The sequence below is a fragment of the Strix aluco genome, chromosome W (genome assembly GCF_031877795.1).
Source record: "Strix aluco isolate bStrAlu1 chromosome W, bStrAlu1.hap1, whole genome shotgun sequence".
NCBI classification, from domain to species: Eukaryota; Metazoa; Chordata; class Aves; order Strigiformes; family Strigidae; genus Strix; species Strix aluco.
Window position 1 is genome coordinate 24,342,697 of NC_133970.1, and position 22,556 is coordinate 24,365,252.

The 22,556-nt window shown below is 47.2% G+C and overlaps 1 protein-coding gene across 3 annotated transcripts in view; it reads right to left on the reverse strand.

The window, feature by feature from the left end:
* Positions 1–22,318, reverse strand: part of LOC141917790 (uncharacterized) — a 318,604-nt gene extending 296,286 nt beyond the window's left edge. Inside the window, exons 1-2 of one of the 3 annotated variants that reach the window (XM_074811320.1) lie at positions 20,870–22,318; positions 20,081–20,164 (exon numbers count right to left, since the gene is read on the reverse strand). In XM_074811320.1, the coding sequence (XP_074667421.1) occupies positions 21,191–22,105 (915 nt within the window). In that variant the 5' untranslated portion in view covers positions 22,106–22,318 and the 3' untranslated portion in view covers positions 20,081–20,164; positions 20,870–21,190. Of the gene's footprint in view, positions 1–20,080; positions 20,165–20,660 lie in introns of those variants that run through there. The other 2 variants (XM_074811318.1, XM_074811319.1) reach the window with 2 other exon arrangements.
* Between the last annotated feature and the right edge of the window lie 238 nt (positions 22,319–22,556).

Sequence of the window (22,556 nt, forward strand, 5' to 3'; positions counted from 1 at the left end):
AGAGTAATTTCCAGCTGGGCTTTAGACCTCCTGATTTCTGCCCTGCATAGCCTCACAGCCTCTTTGTAATCACTGTGAGTGGCTAGCCCCTTCTTCCAAAGGCTGTAAACTCTCCTTTTCTCCCTGAGTTGCAGCCAAAGCTCCCTGTTCAGCCAGGGTGGTCTTCTCTATCGCCGGCTTCTCTTACAGCACCTGGGGACTGCCTGCTCCTGAGCCATTAAGACTTCCTTCTTAAAGAGTGCCCAGCATTCCTGGACCCCTATACCCTTCAGGACCGTCTCCCAAGTGATCCTTTCAAGCAGGTGCCTAAACAAGACAAAGTCAGCCCTTTTGAAGTCCAGGATGTCAGGAACGCGTGGTTTTTTGTGCTATCGCTCTCCTTACTGCTGTATCGGTACATACCTTGCTCTGTTCATTGTTATTACTGTTATTGTTATTGTTATTGTTGCTGTTTGTTGTGTTGCTGTTGCACTGTTGTATTAAACCTTTCCTTATCTCAGCCCCAGGGCTTTGTATTTCACTCCCTTTGTGAGGGAGGGGCAGCGGCTGCATGGTCTCAGACCCCGGCAGGGCCTAAACCACCAAAACTTTTGGTGCCCAACGTGGGGCACAAGAGGGCTGAGATAAGGACAAAAGGAGAAGGTGTGTTAGAGCAATCTGTTAGGTGCAATTTTTCTGTTTTTATTTGCATTGTTTGATAAGGAACGTTTGCAATGCTGGCCAATTTGCTTGCGTGGTGGGGCTGGATTAATCCTTATATCCACTCTGTGCTCCTAGTGCTGGTGTTTGTTGTCGGTGGAAAATGTGTCAAGGCTTTTATTTTGCTGTACTGGCTACTGTCTGCTTATAATGGGTTTGTGTCACTGCTTGTGGGGGTGAATCAGTATCTGTTTGCTGCCTGGTCTTTTGTTTGGGGTCTCACCCCCTCTATGGGTGAGCCAGGGGAAGAGATCCTCTCGGTTTTTGAGAGTTTCAGCTATCCCTGGAGCATCCAGGCCAGTGTGCTTGCGGCTCTGTGCTTTCTAAATGTCTGCCAGATCTTGTTTTGGGCCATGGGGTATTTCTCCAACAATAGCACCACCCGGAAACATGCCCTGAGGGCAGATAGTTGTAAATGGCAAGGTGTGTGGGAAAAGATGGGCAAGTACCTGAGTCAGTGGTCACCCCCAATGTTTTGGGATTTCACCCCTGAACAAATGCACAGTCCTGATAAACTGGTGCAGTATTTGGAAAATGTGTGTTGCCAATCTGACAAACCCAGGGAGACACAATCGTTGCGATGTACTGGCGGCTTGCCCATGCCTACCGTGTCATCTTTAACACTGTTCACTACCCTCAAGGGGGAGAAGGGGCTGCAGGATCTGAAAGTGAACCTGTTGGTACAGCAGCTGGGCCAGGGGGACAGGCAGTGCCAGTATCAGTCCCCTCCACCAGCACAGCAGCTGAGCCAGAGGGACAAGCAGTACCAATATCAGTCGCCCCGATACGGAAAACCAAATATACCAAGAAATCCCCTCGCAGTGTACAGGGTGATGATGAACCAGGCCCATCACGAGAGCAGGAGGAAGAGCCGGAGGTAATCATCCGATCTCTATCCATGACTGAGTTGCGAGATATGCGGAAGGATTTCAGCCGCCTTCCAGGCGAGCAAATTTGCATGTGGCTGCTCCGGTGCTGGGATAGTGGAGCTGCTGGTTTGGAATTGGAGGGGAGAGAGGCCAAGCAGCTGGGACCTTTAGCCAAGCAGGCTGGTATTGACAAGGCAATAGGGAAACAGGCTCAAACCCTCAGCGTTTGGAGGCGACTCCTGCTCAGTGTGAGGGAGAGGTACCCCTACAAGGATGATGTTCTATGTCAGTTAGGCAAGTGGACCGACATGGAGAAAGGCATTCAAAACCTCAGGGAAATGGCTGTGTTTGACATGGTCTATGGTGATCTGAATGATGAGCGGTCACCAATGGATCCAGATCAGGCTCCTTGCACACAGATGATGTGGCAGAAGTTCCTGCAAAGTGGACCAGAGGCACATTCCAAAGCATTAGCAGTAGTGTCCTGGTGGCGAGACACCCAGACTCAGACAGTGGACGAAGTGATTATCCAGCTCCGGCAATATGAGGGAAGTCTCCCTTCCTCCCAACTGTTTTGCTGATTAAGGATACCAATTAAACTCGGACACCAGAGTGAAAAGAGTAGGCGTACTTTACTAGTGATAACCAAGTAATGTAACAGCGTAATACAGAGAACATGCAGTAAGAAGAAGCAGAATAGTGCACTTAAAGCAACAAACAGAGTAATGCATCAAATCATTACTACACGAGAGAGAGAGAGAGAATAGTAATTAAGAGAAATACATCACCACTTGCATATATAATCATCATCATCCAGATTCGCAGACGCTGGGGAGCCCCGGTTACAGCGAGGATTTGGAGAGCCTGTCCCGGCAAGTGGGAAATCCTACGCGGTGCGTCCACCCATAGGTGAGGCATCCAAAGTCGCTGTGAACGGGCCCAGCCTTATATACCAGAGATCGACAAGCCAGAATAGCTGGCACCTTTGTTTTGAGCGGAAAGTTTCTGGTTTCATTCTTCTGTTGGATTCCACCCAAAGCTTGTCCAGGGCTCGGGGGGGAGACCAAGGGAGTTTCTAACAAGGCCAAACACTTAGGTTCTCAGCCTTGAAGAAGGCTGTGAAAGGAAAGTCGGATACATTCTCTCCTCTCTACTGATTATATTTTGTCTTTCACTAGCGAGTTTACATATTTTACTAATGACTGCATGCCAAGTTAGGAGCTTCAGCTTGGGGCCTGTTGTTCAGGCTGCAGTATTTCAATACTTTAGCACTTTTTACACCAGCATAAGTGGGTTGTTATAACTTAGTACAATACCTACTAGCACAATGGTTATCAGTTATAAAATATACAGGATTCCTCTATAGGTCAACTCAGGCTTGGGCCTGTTGTCCAAGCCTTAGCACTTCACCAACATGCTTTGGTTTCAGCTGTAGAGGAACTGTCTCAGAGGCTCCAGAAAATGGAAGAGGACATGTCCTACGTTCCACCTGCATGGGCCGATGTCTCAGTCATTAGAAGCAGGCGTTTCCCCACCCAAGAGAAGGGCAGTGGAAGGTACACACCACGAGGCACCCTGTGGTCCTTCCTCCGCGACCATAGGGAAAACATGAGAAGGTGGCATGGACAGCCCACTTCTGCCCTAGCTGCACAAGTACAGCAGCTGAAAGGGAAGACCACCATGAAAGGGGAGTCTTCCAAGAGAGATGCAGCTCCAGTGTCTAGTCAGAAATCCCCCAGACCGAATAGAATGGCCAACAGTATGCTTGACCCTCTTGAGGGGACCAGGAAGTCATTCTTGCAGGAGTCACTCTTAGATCAAGTGAGTGATGGTGAGCAGGATTAGAGGGGCCCTGCCTCCAGCCAGGTGGAGGAAAGGGATAATCGGATTTACTGGAAGGTGTGGATCCGATGGCCTGGCACATCAGACCCACAAGAATATAAGGCCTTGGTAGATACTGGCGCACAGTGCACCCTGATGCCATCAAGCCACAGTGGGATTGAACCCATCTTTATCTCCGGGGTGACAGGGGGATCCCAACAGCTGACCCTATTAGAGGCTGAAGTAAGCTTAACTGGGAAGGACTGGCATAAGCACCCCATTGTGACTGGCCCAGATGCCCCGTGCATCCTAGGTATAGACTACCTCAGGAGAGGGTACTTTAAAGACCCAAAAGGGTACCAGTGGGCCTTTGGTATAGCTGCCCTGGAGGAGGTTGAGCAATTGTCCACCTTACCTGGCCTCTCAGAGGACCCCTCGGTGGTGGGGTTGCTTAAGGTTGAAGAGCAGCGAGTGCCAATTGCTACCAAGACGGTGCACCGGCGGCAGTACCGCACTAACCGAGATTCCCTGGTCCCCATCCATCAGCTGATCCATCGACTAGAAAGCCAGAAGGTGATCAGCAAGACTCATTCACCTTTCAACAGCCCTATATGGCCAGTGAGAAAACCTAATGGCGAATGGAGACTAACCGTGGACTACCGTGGCCTGAATGAAGTTACGCCAGCGATGAGTGCTGCAGTGCCGGACATGCTAGAGCTCCAGTATGAGCTGGAGTCGAAGGCAGCCAAGTGGTATGCCACGATTGACATCGCTAACGCGTTCTTCTCCATCCCAATAGCACCAGAGTGCAGGCCACAGTTTGCATTCACTTGGAGGGGTATCCAGTACACCTGGAATCGATTGCCCCAGGGGTGGAAACACAGCTCCACCATTTGCCATAGACTGGTCCATACTGCACTGGAGAAAGGTGGGGCTCCGGAACACCTGCAGTTCATTGATGATATCATTGTATGGGGGGGACACAGCTGAGGAAGTCTTTGAGAAAGGAAAGAAGATAATTGAAATCCTCCTGAAGGCTGGTTTTGCCATCAAGCAACAGAAAGTTAAGGGGCCTGGAAGGGAGATTCAGTTCCTAGGAATAAAATGGCAAGATGGGTGTCGCCACATCCCAATGGAGGTGATAAACAAGATAACAGCCATGGCCCCACCAACCACCAAAAAGGAGACTCAGTCCTTCCTGGGCGTTGTAGGGTTCTGGAGGATGCACATCCCAAACTACAGCCTGATTGTGAGCCCTCTCTACCACATAACCCGCAAGAAGAACGATTTTGAATGGGGCCCAGAGCAACAACAAGCCTTTGAACAAATTAAGCAGGAGATTACCCAGGCAGTGGCCCTCGGGCCAGTCCAGACAGGGCAGGAGATTAAGAACGTGCTCTACATCGCAGCCGGGGAGAATGGCCCTTCCTGGAGCCTTTGGCAGAGAGCACCTGGGGAATCCCGAGGCCGACCTCTAGGCTTTTGGAGCCGGGGATACTATACCCTGACTGAGAAGGAGATACTGGCAGCGTACGAAGGAGTTCGAGCTGCCTCAGAAGTGGTCGGCACTGAGACACAGCTCCTCCTGGCACCCCGACTGCCGGTGCTGGGATGGATGTTCAAAGGAAAGGCTCCCTCCACACATCATGCAACAGATGCCACGTGGAGTAAATGGGTTGCGTTGATAACACAACGGGCTCGAATAGGGAACCTCGACCCCCCAGGATTGGTGGAAGTGATCACAAACTGGCCAGGGAGCAAAGATTCTGGGATGTCACCAGAACAGGAGGTGAAACGTGCTGAGGAGGCCCCACCATATAACGAGCTGCCAGAGGAAGAAAAATGATATGCCCTGTTCACTGATGGGTCTTGTCGCATTGTGGGAAAACATCGACGATGGAAGGCTGCGGTGTGGTATCCCACACGACAAACCTCTGAAGCTCTTGAGGGGCAAGGTGAATCGAGCCAGTTTGCAGAGGTGAAAGCCACCCAATTGGCTTTGGAGATTGCTGAGCGAGAAAAGTGGCTGAGGGTCTGTCTCTACACTGACTTGTGGGTGATGGCAAGTGCCCTGTGGATGTGGTTGCAGCAATGGAAACAGAACAACTGGCAACACAAGGGCAGACCCATCTGGGCCGCTGAAGTATGGCAGGACATTGCAGCCCGGGTGGAGAACCTCGTTGTGAAGGTGCGCCATGTGGACATCCATATACCCAAGAGTCGGGCCACTGATGAACATCAACATAACCAGCAGGCACACCAGGCTGCTAAGATCGAAGTGGCTCAGGTAGACTTGGACTGGCAGCGTAAAGGTGAACTGTTCATAGCCCGGTGGGCCCATGAGACCTCGGGCCACCAAGGCAGAGATGCAACATATAGGTGGGCTCGAGATCGAGGGGTGGACCTCACCATTGACACCATCGCAGAGATCATCCATGGATGTGAGACGTGTGCTACAATCAAACAAGCCAAACGGGTGAAGCCCCAGCAGAATGAAGATCGATGGATAAAATATAAATATGGAGAGGCCTGGCAGATCGACTACATCACACTGCCACAGACCCGCCGAGGCAAGCACCAGGTGCTCACAATGGTGGAAGCAACCACTGGATGGCTCGAAACTTATCCAGTGTCCCACGCCACCGCCCGGAATACCATCCTGGGCCTTGAAGACCAAGTCCTGTGGCAACATGGCACCCCAGAGAGGATTGAGTCGGACAATGGGACTCACTTCCGAAATAACCTCATAGATGCCTGGGCAGAAGAACACGGCATCAAGTGGGTCTACCACATCCCCTACCACGCACCAGCCTCTGGGAAGATCGAGTGCTACAATGGACTGTTAAAAACTACATTGAGAGCAATGGGGGGTGGAACCTTCAAACATTGGGACACACATCTGACAAAGGCCACTTGGTTAGTGAACACAAGAGGATCTGCCAATCGAGCTGGCCCGGCTCAGTCAAAACTTCCACGTGTTGTAGATGGGGATAAAGTCCCTGTGGTGCGCATGAGGGATCTGCTGGGAAAAATGGTCTGGGTTAGTCCTGCGCTGGGCAAAGGCAGACCCATCCACGGGATTGTTTTTGCTCAAGGACCTGGGTGCACCTGGTGGGTGATGCAGAAGGATGGAGAGGTCCGATGCGTACCACAAGGGGACTTGATTTTGGGTGAAAACACACCGTGAATTATACTGTGCTTTTGTTAATTTTTCTTTGTTATTGCTAATTGCTAAATGGCAGCTGGACGTGATGCAGATGGTATAGAATAAAGGGGTGGATTATCTCCTGGTTTAGCTAGGATAGGGTTAAGTTTCCCCAGCAGTGGGGGGAAGCTCTAGCCAGGTTATTCAATACCATGCTGACGCCACATCCTGGTGCCCAAGCGTGGGAGCGCGGGAGATTCGGGGAACGTGTGTTTTTTTGTGCCATCGCTCTCCTTACTGCTGTATTGGTACATATCTTGCTCTGTTCATTGTTATTACTGTTATTGTTGTTGTTTGTTGTGTTGCTTTTGCACTGTTGTATTAAACCTCTCCTTATCTCAGCCCCGGGGCTTTGTATTTCACTCCCTTTGTGGGGGAGGGGCAGCGTCCGTGTGGTCTCAGACCCCGGCAGGGACTAAACCACCACAGCTTTAAGCTCCTCCTGTTTGTTACCCGTGCTGTGTCTATTGGTATACATGCACTTCAGATGGGCTGATGTTTTTCCCCCTTCCTCCTTCAAATCTAGTTTAAAGCTCTGTCAATGAGCCCAGCTAACTCCTGCCCCAAGATCCTCTTCCCCCTCTGGGACAGGTGCATTCCATCTAATGCCAAAAGGTCTGGTGCCCTGTATACCAACCCATGATTGAAAAAACCAAAGCCCTGATGGTAACACCAGTCTTGGATCTACAAGTTCATCTGTTGAGTTCTCCGGTATTCTTCTTCATCCATCCCCCCAACTGAAGGGATGAAGGAGAACACAATTTTTGCCCCTGACCCCTTAATCAGTTTCCCCAAGGACCTGAAATCTCTCTTCATTGCTTTAGGACTTCTCCTAGTAATGTCATCACTACCTACCTGAAAAACAGGAGAGAGTATTATATACCAGGAGAGACATTTTAGCTTTGTGACCAGACTGCCAACAACACATATCTGCACCTCAGCTAGGAGTTAACCCTAGAGGTCTACAGAGCCTTCAGTTGTGGCAAACAGATGTTACTCATATACCCGAATTTGGGCGCTTGAAATATGTACATGTTTCTGTTGACACCTTTTCCACAGCAGTATGGGCCACCGCCCATTCAGGAGAGAAAAGTCGAGATGTTACCTCGCACTGGAGATCTGCCTTTGCAGCTTTAGGCATTCCTCACCGCATTAAAACAGACAACAGTCCAGGATATACGGCAGCCCGCACCCGCGCGTTTTTACATCAGTGGGGTGTATCTTATGTAACTGGCATTCCTCATTCCCTCACAGGACAAGCCATTGTCGAACGTACCCATGCTACTCTCAAGCGACTGCTTGAAAAACAAAGAGGGGGAATGCAAGGAGAGATGCCACACAGCCGTCTTGCTAAAGCAATATATACTTTGAATCATCTTACCATCCCACAATATTCCAATAACCCTGTGATATTAACACATTTTTTGTTGTTACAGAGCTCAAGCGAAGTATCTGTTCCTCGTGCCATAGTCCTAGTGCGGGATCTTATCTCCCGCAAGTGGGAAGGCCCGTGGGACCTTGTTACTTGGGGACGTGGGCATTCTTGTGTCTCTACAGATCATGGTCCGCAATGGATACCTGCACGAAATGTGCGACCATTTTTATTGGCCTCCTCAGAAGTATCACCTCCGCAGTCTGGGTGCTAGCACAACCAAAACCAAATGTCTGGGTCTACCTTGTACCTTTTGCAGGAAGCAAGGGAGGTGAATCAATATTATGGTCTGCACAAACTGTAAATGCCCTGATTGATACTGGAGCAGAGGCTTCCTTAACATATGGGAACCCCAGGAAAAGCTGTGCAAACACAAATAGAAATGAAAATACGAAACCTCCCCGGACAATTGTATTCAGTCATGTTTTCCCCCGTCCCTGAATATATAATAGGTATAGACATTCTAAAAGGACTAACTTTAAATCTTTCTGATGGTCAGTACACTAAAGGCCTTGATTTTAAAACAAAGAAGGGGGAATTCTCTGGACACACCACATAATCAGCTGGCAATGGCTTTATATACTCTTAATTTCTTAAACAGATATCATTTTGCTTTGACAGCAGCAGAATGTCATTTTAGCACCACAACAGACTCTGCAATTAAACTACGGGTCTTGTATAAGGATCCCGAAGGAGGCCTGACCTGGAGAGTGGATCTGCTGGTATGGGGGAGGGGGTACGCTTGTGTTTTATTGCCCACAGGTCCTCGGTGGATACCAGCAAGGAAAGTGAAGCCATATCATGAGCTGGAAGGAGCAACCCTCCAACCCGATGCCACAGACCCCTCAACTGATGATGCAGGAATTGACACGCAGGCTACATTCCCCTAGGAACTCGGCAACTGCAACTATCACTTAGAGAAGTCTGAATTAGTAAAATCTGTATTACTATTAGCATTATTAGTATTTGATCATTAACAAAATATATAGGCTTACTAGTCACTAGTAAAAGATGTAGCTTAGACAAAATGTAGTTATTAATAAGGATGAAATGCTGTAAGAATGTGTGTATTCAACATCCTTTGTTTAGCAATATTAATAATTAAGAACCCAAGTGTTTGGCCTTATTAGAAACTCCCTTGGTTTTCCCCCTTGAGTGGTGGCCAGGCTCTGGGTGGAACCCAACAGGAGGATGAAATCAGATGTTTCCGCTCAAAGAAAAGTGCCAGTTATTTTGGCCTGTTGATTTGGATATATGAGGCTGGACCTGCTTGCAGCAACTTTGGATGCCTCACCTACGGGTGGACACATCGCATAGGACTTCCAACTTGCAAGGAAAGGTACTCCAAATCGTCGCTGCAACCAGGGTTCTCCAGCAATTGCGGATCTGAATATTAGTACCCCATTAAGTAAGTGTGCTATTCTGTATTTTCTTTATTGTTTATTATTTTGTTATACTTAGTCATATGCTTTAATTATTAGCAGTGAAACCAGCCCACTCTTTTCAACTAGTAACTGTAACTGCTGTATTGTTTTTAGCCTTTTGTAGAATTATTTTATGTATATTGTGTTTTTTGAAGTTTGTCTAAACCTTAATTGATAAAGCTTTGGAACAAGTCTTGCAGATGCAGCTGTAAAACAAAGAAGGGGGAGATGTGGGAGAGAGGCAAGTCGACATTGGCCTGTCAGCTCTGCGCAGCCCCTGAGAAGCAGAAAGGCTTTGATGAGAAACAGGCCTTGGGAGAAAGATAAGAAACTGCTGAGTTGTGCCATGGTGGCAGAGGAAAACAACGGACAGCTGCAACACTGAACTGTGGGAAAGTACTGAGCTGTGAGAAGTTACCGCCGCGTGAACAGCGCGTGAACAAGAAGGTGATTGGTCTGCACAGCGCGTGTTAGAGTGGTCTTATGCTGATAGGAGAAAAGGTAGATAGCTGTCTAATTGCTGATTTGATAATTATGAAGTAAGAGCTTTAACCGGAGCATAAGTATGTACTATTGTAAGAATAAACGCCCTGCATGCAGAAAGAAAAAAGAACACTGACTATTTATTTTGGCTGCTACATATGTGTACTGTGTATTTGTGTGTGTGTGCGTCTGCTGGGAATACATCTTCAGCCTTGCTACTGGTTGGACCTGAGGACATGGAAAGGTAGCAGCCTTGCGTCTCTCAGGCTGTTGGGTCCAGCACAATATATTTTCCCCTGACAGATTTCACAAAAGCATTTTGTGAGAATGAGTATATGTCTGTACCCTCCTCAGAGAGAGGGAAAAAAATGAGGCACACATGGATTATCTGTGATTTTTTCAGAAAGAACTGGCTATTTAGAGGACCTGAAGAGGGGCAAATGGTCCCTGAGGCTGCTGGGAGGGAGCGGGGTTTCCACCAGAAGCTTGGGGGCAGGGCACCTGTCACTTCTTAGAATCATAGAATATCTCAAGTTGAAAGGGACCCATAAGTATCATCAATTTCAACTCCCTGCTCCTTACAGGACTACCTAAAACTAAATCATATGACTAAGAGCATCATCCAGATGCTCCTTGAACTCTGACAGGCTTCTTATCTTGTATATCAGTGGTACCTATACTACTGGCAGCTAACCCCCACCTCTGCCTGAAAAATCCTACAGCTCTGTCCCTGCCTGTTCACTTCCTAGCCCTTTCTCTTTGTAAAATCCTCCCCAAACTGAGTTCCCGCCATTTGCACCCTGGCTCCTGTCCTACTTTAACACCCCCCATCCTGCAACATGCACAGTGTGCACAGCCCCCTGGATCACTCTCCTGACCTCCTGCTAGTCCTCAAAACCCATTGGGTCCCCTAATCACACCTGTCCTTTTCCCTGTCCCTTTGACCCCTCCAACCCAAGGGTCCCTGCTCCCATTTTGGGGTCTTGCCCCATCTCCTGGTCTGTCCCCAGGCTGCCCAGCCTTGGCACATAGCACATGCAGCCTCTGCACAGTGCTGCATGCTGCCACGGCATCAGGCTGTTGGGGCATGTGGCAGGGGTGATGCTGGAGCAGCGGTGCCACAGCTGGCAGTGCCAGAGGGCTGCACAGGGGGCACCTGCATCCCTCCAGTGCACCAAGCCAGGCACAGGAACAGCCCCAGTCACAGAGACCTCCAGTCAGCCCAGGCAGTGTGAGGTACTACCCTGGCCATGCACAACATCCCCCAGGCCTGTGTGTCCAGGATCCCATCCTATTCCACCAGCCTTCACGTTGTCTGTAGATGTTTCCAACATTAAGGGGACAGAAAGGTTCTTTTAGGGATCCTTGGCAGAATGATGACAGCACTAAGTCATAGTTACAATTACCAGGGGTTGGGAGCAGGGGGTACCGGTCACACTCATGGCAAACTGCTCCCCAGTGTCACACTATGGGGAACAAGAGACAGTGAGACCACCTCGGGGCCAGGACCAGAGACCATGATGGTCCCGATGGGGCCTGCACTGGGCAGAGCTGCCCCATGGGCCACGGCAAGGCATGCATGGTGGAGACTTGCCCAAACTTCTCTTAATGTGGGATTGTGATGGGTTGACCATGGATGGATGTCAGGTGCCCACTAAGACACTCTATTACTCCCCCTGCTCAGCTGGACAGGGAGAGAAAAATACGACGAAAGGCTCATGGGTCGAGATAAGGACAGGGAGATCACTACCCAGTTACCATCATGGGCAAAACAGACTTCACTCAGGGAAATTAATTTGATTTATTGCCAATCAAATCAGATTAGGGTAACGAGAAATAAAGCCAAATCTTAAAACACCTTCCCTCGACCCCTCCCTTCTTCCTGGACTAAGCTTCACTTCCAAATTCTCTACCTCCTCCCCCCAAGCAGCTCAGGGGGACAAGGAATGGGGGTTGCGGTCAGTTCATCACATGTTGTCTCTGCTGCTCCTCCCTCCTCATGCTCTTCTCCTGCTCCAGCATGGGGTCCCTCCCACAGGAGACAGTCCTCCACAAACTTCTCCAACGTCGGTCCTTCTCACAGGCTGCAGCTCTTCAGGAACAGACTGCTCCAGTGTGGGTCCTCCACAGGGTCACAGCCTCCTTTGGGTGTCCACCTACTCCAGTGTGGGGTTCTCCACGGGCTGCAGGTGTATATCTGCTCCACTGTGGACCTCCACGGGCTGCAGGGGGACAGCCTGCCTCACCATGGTCTTCACCATGGGCTGCAGAGGAATCTCTGCTCCCACACCTGGAGCACCTTCTCCTCCTCCTTCACTGACCTTGGTGTCTGCAGAGTTGTTTCTGTCACATATTCTCACTCCTGTCTTCCAGATGCTGTTGCGCAGCAGGTTTTTTCCCCTTCTTAAATATTTTATCACAGAGGTGCTACCACTGTTGCTGATTGGCTCGGCCTTGGCCAGCAGTGGGTCCATCCTGGAGCCAGCTGGCATTGGCTCTATCAGATAAAAGGGAAGTTTCTAGCAGCTTCTCACAGAAGCCACTCCTGTAGCCCCCCTGCTACCAAAACTTTGCCATGCAAACCCAATACAGGGATCCACTTGTTCTTCAGCTTCTCCAGCACTTCCTGCAGCACCTTGATCTGTCAAAAGATGCTGAGATCCCTGTTAGGGCATGCACCTGGGGCCTGTGAGTTTAACCCCTGTCTTCCCTGCCCCCCCCCCGGCCTCACCAACTCCTTCTTGCAGGAGGCACAGTGTGGAAGCTCGGCCAGCCCCTGCCCACAGGTGCCCAGCAGCAGCATGCAGAGTCATCAGGTACAAGTTCTCCATGGTGTCACTGCACCGACATGCTGCCTTTATGGGGAATCGCAGGCACTGCCTGGCACCATGTCCACACCAGTATGTGTCAGCAACCCCCACTGTCAGGCTGTGACCTCAGCTCAACTTGGCTTGGCATGGCCTGCCTTGGCATAGCCTGGCACAGACCTACCTGTCATGGCATGGAACTGCCTGGAATGTTTTGACTCAGTAGGGCCTGGCCCAACTTGGCCTGGATTAGAACTGCCTGGCATGTTCCAGCACCTTCCCAAGCTGTGGGGAAGGTGCTGCTGGTGGGAGTTGGGTGCTAGCCCCAGAAGGAATGGGGGGACGTTTGGAGTGATGGCATTTGTCTTCCCAAGTCACTGTTACACATGATGGAGCCCTGCTTTCCTGGAGATGCCTGAACACCTGCCTGCCAATGGAAAGTGGTGAATGAATTCCTTTGTTTGCTTTGCTTGCGTGCACGGCTTTTGCTTTACTTATTAAACTGTCTATCTCAACCCATGAGTTTTCTCACTTTTACCCTTCTGATTCTTCCCCCCATCTCATCCCACCTGTGGGGGAGTGAGTGAGTGGCTGTGTGGGGCTTAGTTGCCTGCTGGGATTAAATCATGACGCATGACGAGTTAAAAAAGGGACAGATATTGAATCCACTAAAATAATTACACTGGGACAAATTACTAAACTAAAATTGCCAGTAGGATCACATCACTAGAGCAAGGTATTAAAACACCAACCCCAACTCCAGTCTTCAGAAGTGCTCAGCAACCTGCAGATCCCACAGATATCAGCACACCATCTCCAGTTCTTCCAGGAAAAAAGCATCCATCAGATTCTCTGTTGTTTTGACTTCAGGGAATCATACAGAAGAGTAATATTTGTGGCATGAAAGCCAGAGAAAGGCCAAAATGATACAAGTGCATGAAATCTATAATTTCATGCTGTGTTGAACTTCCTGGCTGCTCTTACTGCACTTCTCTTTCTTAAAAAAATATTTACTAGTGAATGTGGATTATTTTTTGTTGGATTGCAAGGACATTTAGCATTTACAGAAAACATAAAAAGTAGAATTAAAAGAAATAAAGGAGCTGATAAGCACCAAATATACATTTTATTTTGTAGAATTTATTTGATTATTTAAGAGATAGTATCAACGATTTCTTTACAAACATTTAACTTAATGCCAGAAGTAGCAAGTTATTCACCAAATGAACAATGCAGTGTTAAATGAACATTATCAGTGACTGACCTAAAATCAGTAATAAAACACTAAAGCATGATGTGATGATTATTCAGTGAAAATAAATTAAGACATTTTCGTCAAAACAGCATTGTATACATATATTTTTTCTTAAATCAGTTTAAAACACCTCAACATTGTAGTTAATTTGTTCTGTAGCCCTAATTAAAATATGCAGTTAGTTCTGATGTGTAGTAAACATTTAGATTACATCCTGAGCACTCCAAATTCTGCCTTCTTAATAGGTGTGTTTAGCCCTGTGCTGAGATTGAGGCCCAGAATCAGTTTTATGTCAACCAGATTAATAATTCCATCATCTCTTAATCTAGAAAAAAATAATCAAACAATAATAATTAAAGGAAATTAATGTATACAGTTTACAGCAGGTAGTTTTTCAAGAAGTCAGAAGGGACAAGCAAGGAAGGGGATGCAGGGGGGTTGCCCTCTGTGTAAAAGAAAAAAAGGATTGACTGCACAGAGCTGTCTCTGAAAAACAGTGATGAACAGGTTGAGACCTTATGAGTAAAAATTAGAGGCCACGCCAACAAATGTAACCTCGTGGTTGGTGTTTAATACAGGTCATCTGACCAGTGGGAGCCTGTAGACGAAGCGTTCTTCAACTACAGGAAGCTCATGCTCACAGGCTCTGATCCTGCTGGGGGACTTCAATCACCCTGACATCTGCTGGAAAGGCAGCACAGCAAGCTGTAAACAGTCCAGGAGTCTCTTGGATAATCAAGGATAATTTCTTAATCCAGGTGATAGACAGCCCAACCAGAGGAGAAGCATTACTGGACCTGTTGCTTACCAACACAGAGGAACTAATTAGAGACGTCAAGATTGGTGACATCCTTGACTGCAGTGATCATGCCCTGGTGGAATTCACAATCTTGAGGAGTAAGGGCCAGGTGAAGAGTAGAGTCAGGACCCTGAATTTTAGGATAGCAAACTTTCAGTTGTTTAAGGAATTAGTGGGTGGAAACCCCAGGGAAACTGCCCTCAGGGATAAAGGAGCAGAACAGAGCTGGTAGCTCTTTAAGGACATCTTTCTTAGAGAGCAAGAGCTCTCGATTTCCACATGTAAGAAATCAGGCAAGGAAGGCAGGAGACCAGAATGGCTGAATAAGGACCTCCTGGTCAAACTAAAGTGTAAGAAGGAAGTGCACAGGCAGTGGAACCAGGGACAGGTATCCTGGGAAGAATATAGGGACACTGCCTGGATGTGTAGGGATGGGCTCAAGAAAGCTAAGGCACAGCTGGAGCTGAATTTGGCAAGAAATGGCAAGAATCATAAGAAGGGCTTCTACAGGTACGTTGGTCAGAAAAGGAAGATTAAAGAAGATGTACCCCCCACAATAAATAAGACAAAAGAACTAGAGAACAACCAAAATGGAGAAGGCTGAGGTACTCAACAATTTTTTTTGTCTCCATTTTCACTGGCAATCACTGTTCCCATATCTCTCAAGTCCCTGAATCTCAATGCAGGGACTGGGGGAATGAAGTCCCTCTCATCATAAGAGAAGCCAAGATTTGAGACCATTTGAGGTACCTGAACATGCACAAGTCCATGGGACCCGACAAGATGCATCCCAGGGTCCTGAGGGAATTGGCTGATGTAGTTGCCAAGCCACTCTCCACCATATTTGAAAAGTCATGGCAGTCAGGTGATGTCTCCAGTGACTGGAGAAAAGAAAACATCAGACCCATTTTTAAAAAAGGCTAAATAGGAGGACCCTGGGAACTACTGACCACTCAGCCTCGCCTCCATGCCCGGTAAGATCATGGAATAGATCCTCCTGGAAGACATGTCAAACCATATACAAGACAGGGAGGTGATTAGAGACAGCCAACATTGATTCACCACATGCAAATCATGCCCGACTAATCTAGTGGCCTTCTACAAAAGAGTGACTGCATCAGTTCACAAGTGAAGAGCTACTGATTTCATCTACCTCGACTTCTTTGAGGTCTTTAACACAGTCCCACACAACATCCTTCTCTTTAAACTGGAGAGATATGGATTTGATTGATCAACTGTTAGATGGATAAGGAATTGGCTGGATGGCTGTGTCCAAAGAGTTACAGTCAACAGCTCAATGTCAAAGTAGAAGCCAGTAACGAGTGGTGTCCCTCAAGGGTCTGTACTGAGACCAATACTATTTAATATCTTCATCAATGACATAAACAGTGGGATTGAGTGCACCCTCAGCAAGTTTGCAGATGACACCAAGTTGGGTGGTGCAGTTGACACGCCTGAAGGAAGGGATGCCATCCAGCAAGGCCAAGTGCAAGGTCCTGCACATGGGTCGGGGAAATCCCCAAGATCAGTATAGGCTGGGGGATGGATGGATTGAGAGCAGCCCTGCTGAGGACTTGGCGATACTGGTGGATGAAAAACTGGACATGAGCCAGCAATGTGTGCTTGGAGCCCAGAAATCCAACTGTATCCTGGGATGCATAAGAAGAAGTGTGGCCAGCAGGTCAAGGGAGGTGATTCTCCCCCTCTATTCCACTCTGGTGAGACCCCACCTGGAGTACTGCATCCAGCTCTGGAGTCCTCAGCACAAGGAAGACATGGACCTGTTGGAGTAGGTCCAAGAGGAGGCCACGAAAATGATCAAAAGTCTGGAACGTCTCTCCTATGAAGAAAGGTTGAGAGAGTTGGGGTTGTTTAGCCTGGAGAAGAGAAGGCTCTGGGGAGACCTTACTGCAGCCTTCCAATATTTAAAGGGGGCTTATAAGAAAGATGGAGAGAGACTTTTTACCAAGGCCTGTAGTGACAGGACAAAGGACAATGGCTTAAAACTGAAAGAGGGTAGATTTAGATCAGACATAAGAAAAAACAATTTTACGATGAGGGTGGTGAAACACTGGAACCAGTTGCTCAGAGAAGTTGTGGATGCCCCATCACTGGAAGTGTTCAAGGTCAGGTTGGACGGGGCTTTGAGATGTCCCTGCCTATGGCAGGGGGGTTGGATTAGATGATGTTTAAAGGTCCCTTCCAACTCAAACCATTCTATAATGATTCTACGATTCACACAAAACTGAAAAAAGTTATACTAAAGAGAGAGGACTGAAGAGTTAAATTATGCCCAAAGCCATGGAATTAATTCACTGTAACATCAATGCTTGGTGTGTATTATTTTGTGTAATTTTTCTTCTAGAACAAAGTATAAATTCTGGATAAATGGGCTATGTCAGATCTATAGACTAAGTGAGATTCTTCATACTTATTTTTAGTATGAAATCAACATTTTAGAGAAAATAGAACTTGTTTCTTTTTTAATATTCAAGTGGAAAATGACCTTTTGTCAAGGAACTATCTTCTTGTTTTAAGAATGATGATATTTTAAGGACTAAGTCTTATCATTATTTATGTTATTCAAGTTAGTTCAATTGCCAAATGAGGATGTTTGAAGTGTTTATGCTTACATCACTGAAGAGCTAGAGTAAATTTTATTTATTGCCAATATTTATTATATTTATTTTTTCTGAAGTCCATTTCTAAACAAATATAAACTAATACTTTTCTTAGTACAGCTCTGAAGGCAATTAAATCATGAAGGTGCACTATGTCAAAAACTGAGCAAATACCAAATTCACAAGTCCCCAAACTCAGTCACTTGTAAACAGTCTCTTTGACATGATCCAAAATTAAAGTTCTTCTGGTGCCAGTTCATAACAGCTCTATCCTACTCAAATTAAAATCCATATCAAAATTCCCAGCAGGCCACAAAACTGTAAATATTGTACATCTATTACCTCCCCAGCAAGATATTTAAACAAGATACTACACTGCTTGCTGCTACTCAAGTCATGATTAAACAACCATGCATTTTAAACAGGGTCTGCAAAACACAGATGCTATCTATATGTTAGAGCCTCAGTTGTTAACAATGAAACTTTGTAACCCTGAGCTTACTCACCTGTATTATTTTGCAAAAACACACTAAGAATATTTCTTTAACAACACAACTGGATAAAATGTGTGCCCATGGAAAAAAAAAAAAAAGCTGTCAAATATTGTATCAGTGAAGCTATCGCTACCAGCACTCTGAAGTCTGTGACAGCCTCCATCCACTGAAGTCCATGAGAGTATTTGCATCTTGCTGTTCTATTTCTGCTCCAACCAGAGGCAACAGCAAAACATTCATTCACTCTAGCAAAAACAAGAAAATGCCAAAATTGTGCAAGGTCAAGGGTAATGTTGTGGAGGCTCTCAAATAAGCAAACAACAACCAAAAAATTAAAAAAAAAAAATTCCAACACAACCAACTAGCACTCCACAAACATACAATAGCAGATTCGAATGTCCATAAGAGGAGAACAAAACTATCACCACAAACTTCCCAGGGTTTAACGACAACCCAAAACGCTCTGACACTCACCTAAAAAAATGAGGGCTCTCAACCTAGAGGAACTTCTCAGGGCAGTGTCCCGATCCATAGGTACCTCAGGGAGTTTCCTTAGGCAGCGTCCCAACCCAAGGGGAGAGTCCTCAACCACAGTGCACCGCTCTGGGGGGGGGGACGACGACGACGACGACTAGCTCAAAATGGCTCCCCCAAGGGACTCCATTTATACCCAAGCCAAATCTGATCTGTGGTCAATATCGGTTCCCATTGGCCGAGGGCCCCAAGTACCGTAAAGCCCTGAGAACAAGGTCACAGAAAAAGGAAATCAATAGCCACTACACTTCAGCAGTCAAGAAGCCCTATTTTCACTGGGTGGGTGCACCACCCCATGACCACAGTCATGATTCAGCTGGTTTCCTTGAAGTGTTGGTGCAGTCACCTCCTGTCTCCAAGGTTAAAAGGGAGCACAGTCCCGGTGAGTTTCACCACTCGTTGTGGATTATCATTCCTAGATAATTATACAAACACATCTTAAAAAAACATACCCTAACACGTACTTCACTGCTTATACACTACTACAATCTATTATAATCAAAATTGAAGGAAACTAATTAACCATTTTGACAAGGAAAATTCAAACATATCCAATCAACCAATTAATGCTTAATACAGCAATAATTGCCTTCAAGTCTCTTGCCACTTTCTTCATTTGTTGACCTAAAGTGGCATTAACACAATCCAAACATAAATACACTTTTCTCCCTTAATGTCATCAAGTTCAATCACATTCTATAAAGGATGCCAAATTCACAAGATTCATTCACCACCACTTTGTCATCCCAGTCTTGATTGTCCATATGGATCACCATCACCATTGCCAATAGGGATGCTGAAACCATCTGTTTCTCCAAGATCCTAAGAAAACCCAGAACTAGGCCTCGGATTAAAACCCCGGCATCAAGTTAAAAGTCAGGAATTATCCATCGGGCACTAAATACTGTGAGTTCCTCCACCTAAGGCCTCCCAAGCATGTAAACCTCTAGGTTTTACTAAGGTCATAGGCACAATGTCAATCAAAAGTAACTTTACCATAACAGGTTGACGCAAATATATTTTCAGTGGGAACTGGCTCTTGTGATTGTTAAATATAGGGGTATCACCAATCAATAGCCCCATAGGGCAAAATGCTCGTATCTTTGGGTTACCATAATTTCCCAGGGGTTATTAACAATAAAAACCACTTGTGACAACCTTATGTCCCAGTTATGTCATGAGACATTGGCATGCCTCTTAATCAAACCATTAATCTGCTCAACTATGCCATTAGCCTGAGGATAATACAATGTATGAAACACCCACTTGATACCTTCTCCTTGTGCCCAGTCTTGCACCACTGTGTCTGTGAAATGTGATCTGTTGTCACTTTGAACACTGTTTTGCTGATCAGGGATATCAATTAAACTCAGACACCGGAGTGAAAAGAACAGGCGTATTTACTAGAAATAACTAAATAATATAACAGAATAATACAGAAAACATACAGTAAGAAAAAGACAAAGTAGCGCACTTAAACAAATAGGAAAATACAGGGTAATGCATCAAATCATTACTACCTGAGAGAGGGAGAATAGTGATTAAGAAAAATACATCACCACTTGCATACGTTACCATCATCCAGACCCGCAGTCGCTGGGGAGCCCCGGTTACAGCGAGGATTTGGAGAGCCTGTCCCGGCAAGTGGGAAATCCTACGCGGTGCGTCCACCCGTAGGTGAGGCTTCCAAAGTCGCTGTGAGCGGGCCCAGCCTTATATACCTGAAATCAGTAAGCCAGAATAGCTGGCACCTTTTGTTTTAAGCGGAAATATCTGAAGTCAGTCTCACGTTAGATTTTCCCAGAGCCTGGCCGGGGCTCAGGGAAAAAACTAAGGGAGTTTTCCCAGCTTATCTAGGTGATTTGTGAGCAAGGTCACACACCAGGTCACAGGGCCAGACAATTGTCTCTGTGGCCCTGTTATTGTGGCCTTGTTACCTTGTTTACACACACAAAGAAGGATACATGTTTTATGATGTTTAAGTTACATTTTCTATACATATCTCACTAATGACTACATACGGAGTTAGCAATTTCAGTTCAAGACTTATTGTTCAGGTTTCAATATTCCCACCTTTTACATCAGGACAGGTGGTTTGTTATAATTCTAGTACAATACCTATTGATACAATGCTTGTCAGTTATAAAACATACAGGATTCATCTATAGGTCAAGTCTGGCTTGGGCTTATTGTCCAAGCCTTAGCACTTCACCAAGCCTTAGCACTTCAAACACATTCAGGGATGGGCAAGATACTAAACCATCCTTGCAAAACTCAGACTGTTTGGTCTCCGGTAGCTGTGCTAACAGCTGTAGTCATAGTTAATCCTGACACCATCTCTACTCCCAGCAAGATATATCTCCTTCCATGAGATGGCTTCAAAGGACCAATATAATCAACTTGCCAGGTGCTCCAGAGTGCCTTACCTTGTTTAATATGCTGGGCTGTGGCTTGATTTGGATAGATTAGCCTTAAGCCTCATTCAACATTGTGGACAAGCCATAAGAACTGCTTCACATATTTTCATCAACACAGGCCATCCCCAGGACCGACACTCATAATAAAGATTTGTTTTCCCTGAGTGACCTCACTTAATATGTAGTCGCTCAGCCAACTGATCCCAATCTTCTTTATCACTGTCAACTACCCTAATTTGGGCCAAATGATCTACCTGTTGATTCCATCTCACAGCAGGGCTCCCATTTCTTGCATGGTCCTTTACCCACCCCACCTTTAGGGGTCATGATCTATGGAGGAGCAGATGGCTGTGGTCCCGTGTTTGACGAAAAGGTATATGGTTTCTGCTCCCTCTTCTCTGCCTGTGATACAGTTAAGTTGTCAAGCTTGGCTACAATGTGCAGGAGTAAAGTTTCAATGTCTGCAGAGCCGGCTTGTGAGGCGGGGCTCTCTTCTCCCGAGGTGGTGTCCTGTGAGGGCGGGAGGGGCGGGCACAAGTCCTCCTCTGTACCCCCGCCCTCGCCTGGGTCCCGCCCACTACTGGCGTCTTTGGTCTCTTTCGGTTTCTCTTCAGTCCCTTTCCGGTTGGCATCAGACACACTTCCGGTGCCTCCCGCCCCTGATGACGTAGTTTTGGGTTTAGCTCCCGCTACTCGCCGCGGCCCCGGCGGCACAATCGTTAAGCCAAACGGATTTTTCGGCTCACCCAGCGCGGCGGGCGCCGCAAGCGGCGTAGAGCACCCCCGTCTCTCGTCGCTCCGGGGCGAGGGGGCTGAGGGGGAGGAAGGGGCCGGACCGTCCTTCTGGCCGTGGTCGGGGCAGGGCGGTAGCGGCGGCAGCAGCGCCGTGGCTGATATATCAAGATTAGGGGCTGGTCCGAGAGCTGCAGCGGCATACGCCGCAGCCGTACGCTCACTACTCATCCCCTGTAACGCCTCTCGGATTAATTTCCATAGCGCAGTGTAACTGCTCACTTCTCTTGCCGACTTTCCTCCATCACTGACCGAGTCCCATAGCTGTTTCCCTGTGGCTTCCCAGGTAGCGGCTTCAAATACACGCCCTGCACTGGGGATAAGTCCCTTCTCTCGGCTCCACTTTAATAAGCCTTCTAACGCGGACTTGTCATATTTTATCCCTCTCACAGAGAGGATCAGTTGGAGGAGTTTTACTGCTGCTTGCTCGTCTCTAGTAAGTGTAGACCCCATTCCTCCCCGGCCGCTGCCTCTCGCGGATCGTTAGCGCATCGCAGCTCCTTAAGAGTACAGCGTGCTGATTCTCACCTTCAGACACCGGGGCAGCGTCTGGCTTAATTTCGACCGGCCTTCCCGTGATATCACCTCACCGAGTCCTCTTCGGACTTGTGCTAATCTGATTTATGGCCCTGTTTGGGCACCAGGTGTGAGAGATTGACACATGCAAATGATCACACAGTGATTAAGCAATGCCTACTTTATTATGGTGGACAAGCCTTTTATACTGCTGGTGAAAATCACAAGATACAATCACATGGTACAATTCTTTCTGATTGGACAGTTAGCTTTGCACATGCTCCTTAAGCTCTCTTCTGATTGGATGAGAACTGCCACATCGACATTGTACAAACTTCTTCTCTGCCCAGACCAACACCCTGAAGTTGTTTACCTTCCTGGGTTCTTC